We start from the raw sequence: 9,201 nt of genomic DNA, 5'->3' as shown, positions 1-9,201 counted from the left end.
CGCTCCCGTGCCGCCGCACCAACCCCCTTCGGCCATGGTCTCCCCCGGTTCCACTGGCACCTCCCGCAGCCGCCGCACCAACCCGTTCGACGGTCCCGATCCCGTCGTCATCCGCGACCTCAACATCCTCGCCCGGGTTCCCGTCGTCCTCGACCACCTCACCTCCACGTACTATGCCTGGAAGACATACTTCTCCCTTGTGTTTCGTGAGTACAATCTCCGGGATCACATCGATGGCTCCATGGACTCCCGCTTCATGGAGGACGATGAGGAGTGGACGGCCATCAACGCCACCCTCATCCGTTGGTTCTACACCACCATCTCGAAGGACCTCTTCCACACGGTGGTCTCCGCCGACGATGACGCTCACGCCGTTTGGACCAAGCTCAACGGCCTCTTCACCGACAACGCGCTCCAACGCAAGGTCTTCTTGCACGACGAATTTTTTGGGTGCCAGCAGCTTGAGTCGTCTGTTGACGATTATTGCATGCGCCTCAAGAAGCTTGTTGACGAGCTCCGTGACCTCGGCGAGAAGGTCTCCGATGAGCTTCTCCTCAACACCCTCATCACTGGACTGAACGACGACTTCGGGAACGCCGCCTCCAACATCCCCCTCATCACCAACCTGACCTTCCCCAAGATCGTCGCGTACCTGAAACTGGAGGAGAGGCGGATGCGGATGTCACGCACCCGGGCCACGCACACGGCCCTCACCGCCGGCACCCGTGGCGGTGCGCCGCCCACCGCCCCGGCCCCACCACCGCGGCCCGCCCCGGGCCCCTTCTAGGCGCCGCCGCCGCCCGGGTTCCCCTACCCGGTGCCGCCGCAGGCCCCTCCGCCCCCCCTGCCGAGCAGCAGCAGCGCCGGGGCGGGCGTCGCGGCCGCGGAGGCCGCAAGCAGCAGCAGCCGCAGCAGCCCGCTGCCCATGGCTGGGTGCCCCGCCAGCCGCAGCACCCGCTGCCACCGGCGCCCTGGCAGGCCGGCCAGAACCCGTGGACGGGGGTTGTGCACGCATACTCCATGCCTATACCGCGTGCCCCCGTCCCCGGCTCCTTTGGCGCCCGCCCGGCCCCCCATCATGCCCTGTACGCGGCCCCTCAGGCGTACCAGCCCGCGGCGCTCTACGCCCCCTCGGGCTATGGGTATGTGGCGCCACCGCCTCAGTCGGCGTCGTCTGCCCCGACCCTCCCGCCGGCGCCTTGGGATCCCGCGCTCCTAGCGGCTCTCCACACCGCCCCCACGCCGCAGCAGTACACCGGTGGTGGCGACTGGTATATGGACACCGGAGCCACGGCTCACATGGCCGCCAACCCCGGTAACCTTCTTGCCGCTCACCCCGTTCACACCGCTGCTCGCATTATCGTGGGTGACGGCTCTTCCATGGCCATTACTCATGTCGGCCATGCTGCTTTTCCTTCTAACTCCATGCCATTATATTTTTCTAATGTGCTTGTTTCTCCTGACATCATTAAAAATCTTGTTTCCGTTCATTCTCTTACACGTGAAAATCCTGTTACCGTTGAATTTGACATGTTTGGCTTTTCTGTCAAGGATGCCCGTACCGGATGGTGCTCCACTGATGTGACAGCCCCGACGAGCTCTACCCGGTCCACTCCCCTACCTCATCCGTTGCTGCACCCATGGCGCTTTCCGCCGGAGTGGACCTTTGGCACGCTCGTCTCGGTCATCCCAACATCGCCACCCTTCGTCACATTTTTCGGAGTTTTTCATTCACGTGTAATAAGATCGACGATCACACTTGTCATGCTTGTCGCCTCAGCAAACATGTTCGTCTTCCTTTTAGCAATTCCTCGCATGTCGCGTCATACCCGTTTGAGTTAATTCATAGTGATGTCTAGACCTCTCCTGTTGCCAGTAACACGGGCTATCTTTATTATCTTGTCATACTTGATGATTCTTTGCACTATGTGTGGACCTTCCCGTTGCGGCGAAAGTCGGACTCTGTTGCCACTCTCACCGCCTTCTACTCCTATGTCTCCACGCAATTTGGACGTCCCATCCATGCGTTGCAAACAGACAACGGGAAGGAGTTCGATAACCTTGCGATACGCAACCTTCTCGCCACACACGGCACGATCTTTCGTCTCACTTGCCCGTACACTTCGCAACAAAACGGCCGCACTGAGCGCGTGCTACGCACTCTCAATGACTGCGTTCGCACCCTCCTCTTTCACGCCAACGTGCCACCACGTTTTTGGCCCGACACGCTTGCCACCGCATCACTACTCATTAACATTCGTCCCCGTCGCACTCGCGGGAATTTCGCACCTCATCATCTCTTGTTTGGCACGCCACCCTCCTATACTGAGCTCCGCATCTTCGGTTGCCTGTGCTACCCCAGCATCGCTTCCACCGCTCCTCATAAGCTCGCACCTAGGTCTGTGGCCTACATCTTTCTCGGCTATCCACCTAACACCAAAGGCTACCGCTGCTATGATCCTATCTCTCATCGGGTGATCACTTCACGACACGTTTACTTTGATGAGATGGTTTTTCCGTTCCAGCAGGTACCTTCGGATGATGCGGCCTTGCCCGCTCCCGGTGATGGCCGCCCACGTGCCTCTCTTGGGCCGCCTCCCGGCTTTGAGGGTGCCCCCCGCGCCACGGGTCGAGTCTCTCCCCGTTTGGCTGCCCTAGGGGCTGCACCCCCCTCGACGCCCGCGACGCCCCCAGCGTCCCCGGCCTCGACCCTGCCGGCGGCCTCGTCCGCCGGCCTCCGCCACGCCGGTGGCCTCGTCCGCCGCCACGCAGGCGGCCTTGCCCGCCGCATCACCGGCGGCCTCGTCCACGGAGGCCTCGCCCGCGGCGGTCCCATCGGAGGCGGGCTCGTCCTCATCCTCGCCTGCCTCCCCTACGGACCCACTGCCCCGCCCGATGACTTGCTCTCGGGCTGGCACCTTTTGCCTGAGCACGCGGTACCCCAGCGATGAGTATCTTCTCGCTGCTTCCGCCGCCGAGCCGTCTCCTCTCCCATCGTCATCTCGAGCCGCCCTTCGGGATCCTCATTGGCTCGCTGCGATGCAGGAAGAGTTCGATGCGCTCCAGCGGAACCGTACCTGGCAGCTCGTTCCTCGGTCGCCCCGTGCCAATATTATCACGGGCAAGTGGGTATTTCGGCACAAGACTCGACCGTATGGCACTCTCGAGCGCTACAAAGCTCGCTGGGTGGTTCGGGGTTTTCGGCAACGTGCAGGCGTGGACTTCACCGACACATTTTCCCCGGTTGTTAAACCGGGCACGATCAGCGCCGTGCTCCAGCTAGCCGTGTCCCGAGCATGGCCTGTGCATCAGTTGGACATGTCCAACGCCTTCTTGCACGACCACCTGGCTGAGCAGGTGTTCTGTGAGCAGCCCATCGGCTTCGTCGACGCCACGCATCCAGATCATGTGTGCTTGCTCTCCTGTTCTCTCTACAGGCTGAAGCAGGCACCTCGAGCCTGGTACCAGCGCATCGCCGCCTTCCTGCAGACGCTCGGATTTACATTGACTCGCTCCGATGCGTCCCTCTTCGTGTATCATCACGGAGTTGACACGGCCTACTTGCTGTTGTACGTCGACGACATCATTCTAACGGCATCCACTGTCGCGCTCCTCCAGCGGCTCACTGCTCGTCTTCGCGATGAGTTTGCCCTGAAGGATTTTGGTCCTCTGCATTATTTCCTTGGCATTGAGGTGGTTCGACGGCCCGATGGGTTCTTCCTGCATCAGCAGCGCTATGCCCATGAGCTTCTCGACCGAGCTGGCATGCTTAACTGCAAGCCTGCTCCCACGCCAGTCGACACCAAGGCCAAGGTCTCCGCTTTGGAGGGCTCGCCTGCTTCTGATGCGGCCTTCTACCGCTCCATCGTGGGCACCCTGCAGTACATGACCCTGACGCGCCCTGACTTGCAGTATGCTGTTCAGCAGGTCTGTCTTCACATGCATGCTCTACGCGACTCTCACTGGAATCTGGTGAAGCGTAGCCTCCGATACATACGCGGCACCCAGTCTTTGGGACTTACGTTGATGGCCTCCGCCTCCACCGACCTCGTCGCCTACTTTGATGCGGACTGGGCTGGCTGCCCCGACACACGGCGCTCCACCTCGGGGTACTGTGTCTACCTTGGGCCGTCCTTGTTCTCTTGGTCTTCCAAGCGACAGCCCACCGTCTCCCGCTCGAGTGTCGAGGCTGAGTATCGAGCAGTGGCTAACGCCGTTGCTGAATGCTGTTGGCTCCGTCAGCTGCTCCAGGAGTTGCTTTGTGATGTTCACAAGGCTACGCTCGTCTACTGCGACAACGTCTCCGCCGTCTACCTCTCCGCCAACCCGGTCCATCATCGTCGAACGAAGCATATTGAGCTCGATATACACTTTGTTCGTGAGCAGGTGGCTCTTGGGCGCATCCGGGTCCTCCACGTCCCGACGGCGCAGCAGTTCGCCGACGTCATGATGAAAGGACTGCCTACTTCTGTTTTCAAGGAGTTCAGGTCCAGTCTTTGCGTCTTCGGCGACGCTTCGACTGCGGGGGGTGTTGAATATATGGTTTGTGCATGTATATTGTATAGCCTGGCCCACCTCCTAGTCTTTGTATAGTTGAGGTTGTGGCCCACTTTGTACTCCATATATACGTGCGCTTTGCACCGATCAATACATCGTGAAGCATTGCCAAAACAATCGTTTCCAACAACGTGCACTGACTAACAAGTGGTTGTTGTTGGTCTGCTTTTGCTTGCGTTGCAGCATGTTCGTCGATAGCTGTGTGAAGCTGCTCATCTGCAAGATGCGGCTGCCTTGATTCCATCGTCTCGATCGTCTTGGTGTCGATGCCGTTGCTGGAGGATTCTTATCAACGGAGGAGGGAGGTAGCTACTTGTTCCTCGGTGCCTGGGTGCAGGGGTGTTCAGCAGCAGCAGCAGCAGCACTAGCTAGCTAGTGTGTGTGTGTGTGTGTGTGTGTGTGTGTGTGTGTGGATGCATTGCACGCAGCAGATACTCCCTAGAGCTTGTGTTTGCTTGCCACGGTAACAACGCATTGTACTACTTACGTTGATAATAAAGTGCTCCCTCTGTTTCAAAACGCGTCCGTGCACTTACTCTACCAATTTTACCGTGTTCCTTCTTTCCCCATTCTCATCCGAAATCGTAAAGATGCACCACCACCGGAGATGCCACAAGGGTCATCCATGAGGATGAAGGTGGGCGGTGGAGCTCCTGGACTGCAGCTGCAATTCACAATGCCCGCATCCCGCAGGCACAGGACTGTGCCTTTGCCACCGATGGCGGCCACATCACGCTTGCGCTTATTATCTAATGATGAGGTGTTCGAGTTACGAGATTAAGCTAAGGTTTTATGTCAACCCTGAAGATTGGATCTAACAATGGTATCATGAGCACATTAATCTCGATTAATTAGAACCCTAGATAGACTCTTCTTTAATGTAGTTACTCATGTTAGAATCTAATTTTTCGGATCAGTGTCAATTGTGTGTATAGACCAAATGATGGTCTGCTCAAGCTAATGATCATGTTTAAGTCACAATCACTCCTGTTTAAGATTAATTATTTCCACTTAAGTTCTACCGCCCCCCTGTTGAGGCTAATGAAACATATTTAGGATCAGCTGGTTTTGTTTAAGGCTCAATGGGGTGAGTGTATGCGTGTATGTATGAGCGCTTGCGTCTGCACTGATGTTTTAAAAAAAATGATACTTAATCATGTTTAAATCTTCGTTAATGAAGTCAAGTTTTGCTCTTAATCCAATTAATGGTGGAATTAGTGCTGCTTTAGGCCCTGATTAGAAAATTACAAGGAGGGGAATCAACTGATTAAGTGAAAAAAAGTGAAATCCCCAATTTTGAAACCCCAGAAATATCCCTCACAAAAAGAGAAAATCCAGAAAAAGGACGGAATAGGGCTGGCTCACGTGTAGACGCGGCATCGGAGCCAGCCTCATGGCCATGCTTCTGCGGGATCCACTTCCACAACATTCTAGTTGGCGGCCAACGGTGGCTAGGGTTGGCCGGGGGCAGAGGGAGAAGAAGAAGACAGGGAAGTGGACTGGCCGGCTTATCCACTTGCACGGAGTATATAGCAAAAAACTACCACATTACAAGCTAGGGGTGGAGGTGACTGGGTGGCTGACTTGCGGGGCCCTTCGACACACGTGGATTAAATGGGAGCAGTTGTTGGCCGGCTGACACGCGGGCCGGAGGCTGATAACGAGAGGATGCGTGGTGTGTCCACTTCGTGTTCGCCTGGGCGCAAATAAGGCCAAAATTTGCGTGAGAAATGCGTCCAGAAGGACACGCGATGAACAATTTTTGCGTTTGTGGTCACACATTGGGCCATCATTTTCGGCCGTGCAGACCCAAATAGACACCAGCGAGGAAATGGGTCGTCGCGTTTCTTTTGCGAAAAAATAGGTCGTCGCATTGGAGTTGGCCTAACAGTTTTAGATCTTGATCGTCCATAAAAGTCTGAATAGTAAATTGAAAAGAAAGAGCAAATAAATTAAAGAAAAAACCATTTTTTTGGATGTTCATGTTAGTCTAGCAAGCGTGCTTGACATTTCATGCGCAGCGGATAGCAATGTTTTGTCGGTGAAAAAACAAAACAAAATGTAACATTTAAAGGTAACATTTGGCGTTCAATTTTTTTCCGCATAAATCAAACGAGAAAGCTAAGTGAGGGAGCCCTGGATAAGGGGGTATCCGGACAGCCGAACTATGTTCATCGTCTGGACTATAGAAGCGTCAAGATACAAGACTCAAGACTTCGGCTCGTGTCCGGATGGGACTCTCCTTTGCGTGGAAGACAAGCTTGATGATCCAGATATTATGTTTCCTTCCTTGTAACCGACTCCATGTAAACCCTAGCTCTCCGGTGTCTATATAAACCGGAGAGGATGGTCCTTAGAAGGCCGATCACATTTACAATCATACCATCATAGGCTAGCTCTTAGGGTTTAGCCTCTACAATCTCGTGGTAGATCTACTCTTGTATTTCACATATCTTCAATATTAATCAAGCAGGAAGTAGGGTTTTACCTCCATCGAGAGGGCCCGAACCTGGGTAAACATTGTGTCCCTTGCCTCCTGTTACCATCAGCCTAAGACGCATAGATCGGGACCCCCTACCCGAAATCCGCCAGTTTTGACACCGACATTGGTGCTTTCATTAAGAGTTCCTCTGTGTCGTCGCTTCGAGGCTTGATGGCGTCCTCAATCGTCAACGACGCAGTCCAGGGTGAGATTTTTCTCCCCGGGCAGATCTTTGTGTTTGGCGGTTTCGCACTGCGGGCCAATTCGCTTGGCCAGTTGGAGCAGATCGATAGCCTCGCCCCTGGCCGCCAGATCAGGGTTGGAAACTTGATCTACATGGCAGACATCCGCGAAGACTTGATCTTCGACGGATTCGAGCCTGTGTCAGGAGCGCCGGACAGTCACGACGAGCACGGCCTAGACCTGCAGTCGGGCAATACTCGGGACATCATCCCCGAAGCAGCCCTGGATCTACATCTAGGGCAGGTTGCGTTGCCTATGAACGGAGGGATGGACCCCGCCCCGCGGGCCGCACACTCATCGGCGGTGGAGCCGAACACAGGTCCCACCTCTGTGAAGGCTTGTTACCCTGGGCCCCCGGACTCATATCCGGCTGTTGGCCCCGGTCCGCCCGCTCTTGAGCCAGCCGAGCCAGGCTGGGCTTCGGTAATGTAGTTTACAGCTGCGGACAAGTTTCAGCACTCGCCCTTGGGCAACATACTGAACTTAGTAAGATCTCTCTTTTTGTCAAGAGACTCTGGGCCGAACTATGTCCAGCCCGAGTGGGAAGCAGGCGACGAAGGAATTCGATGCCCACCCACCACCCACTTCATTGCCACGATCGAAGATTTAACCGACGTGCATGACTTCGGCTCCGAAGACATCGACGATATGGACGACGATGTAGAAGAAGTTCCAGAATCCCCGGGGCGCGGGACTACTATCTGGTCCCATGATATATACATGGTAGATACGCCCAATAAGGACGACAGCGATAAACCGGAAGATAAAACACCCAGAAAAAAGCCAAAAAGGCGGCGCAGACGCTGCTCAAAGTCCAGCAATGGCAAAAATAGCGACAAGAGCGCAATAAGGGCTGATATACCCGCAAACTCCGAGAGCAATAATGACCACACGGACCCAGCGATGGAGCAGGACGAGCCAGGTCACGCCAAATCAAGTTCGGAGCAAATACCCGATCGCAATGATCCGGAGGGACGAGCTCATGACGCCGCCCCAGAACAGGATGACAGTCCAGACGACGATGCATTCATCATCTCGGACGAACGAGTGGAACGAGACAACCCCCACAGAAAGCTTATGGCCACAGCAAAAAAGTCTAAAAATGCAGAAGCAACGGCTCAAAGTCGCACAGGAAAAGCTCAGCCGAAGATGGAATAAAGTGCTAGACACCGAAGAAAGATATGGAGATGACCGCCATACGAAAAGCTATCCAAAGCACAAGCTACTGCCATAATTCGACGATGCGGCCGTTCCACCAAAAGAAAATCCGACCAAGAAACCAGACGTACCGCTTCACAACCATAACAGAGCGGCTGCAGACACTGCGCACGATCCACGCGAGCCACCGGATAAGAAGGCCGGTGCAGCCAGGTCCATATATGGATCTAGAAGACCCACCCCAGCGAGGGACTTGGGTCACCCAAATGCTCATACAAGCCAGATACCAGTTCGGAATCAACCCCGAACACAACAACAACAGCCGACTACATGCCACAATGCGCCCAGGTACAGAGGGGCTGCTCACCCCCTGTGCTTCACCGAAGAGGTACTGGACCATGAATTCCCACAAGGCTTTAAACCTGTGAACATAGAAGCATACGACGGCATGACAGACCCAGGGGTCTGGATAGAGGATTTTATCCTGCATATTCACATGGCTCGTGGGGATGACCTCCACGCCATCAAATACCTTCCCCTCAAGTTGAAGGGACCAGCTCGACACTGGTTGAAAAGCCTTCCCGAAAACTCAATTGGGAGTTGGGAGGAACTCGAAGACGCTTTCAGGGCCAACTTCCAAGGGACTTATGTCCGGCCTCCGGATGCAGACGATCTAAGTCACATAACCCAACAACCCGGAGAGTCCGCCCGCAAGCTTTGGAACAGATTCCTCACAAAGAAGAATCAAATTGTCGACTGTC

The 9,201-nt window shown here is 55.2% G+C and overlaps 1 protein-coding gene across 1 annotated transcript in view; it reads left to right on the top strand.

The window, feature by feature from the left end:
* LOC119361470 (auxin-responsive protein IAA14-like) overlaps window positions 1-4,795 on the top strand; it is a 5,784-nt gene extending 989 nt beyond the window's left edge. The window contains exon 2 of the mRNA XM_037626660.1: window positions 4,741-4,795. Within this exon, the coding sequence (XP_037482557.1) occupies window positions 4,741-4,795 (55 nt within the window). The remainder of the gene's footprint in view (window positions 1-4,740) is intronic.
* The last annotated feature ends 4,406 nt before the right edge of the window (window positions 4,796-9,201 follow it).

Source organism: Triticum dicoccoides, chromosome 2B (assembly GCF_002162155.2).
Source record: "Triticum dicoccoides isolate Atlit2015 ecotype Zavitan chromosome 2B, WEW_v2.0, whole genome shotgun sequence".
NCBI lineage: Eukaryota > Viridiplantae > Streptophyta > Magnoliopsida > Poales > Poaceae > Triticum > Triticum dicoccoides.
The sequence above is the reverse complement of the archived record's forward strand: the minus strand, read 5'-3'. Positions and strand labels throughout refer to the sequence as shown.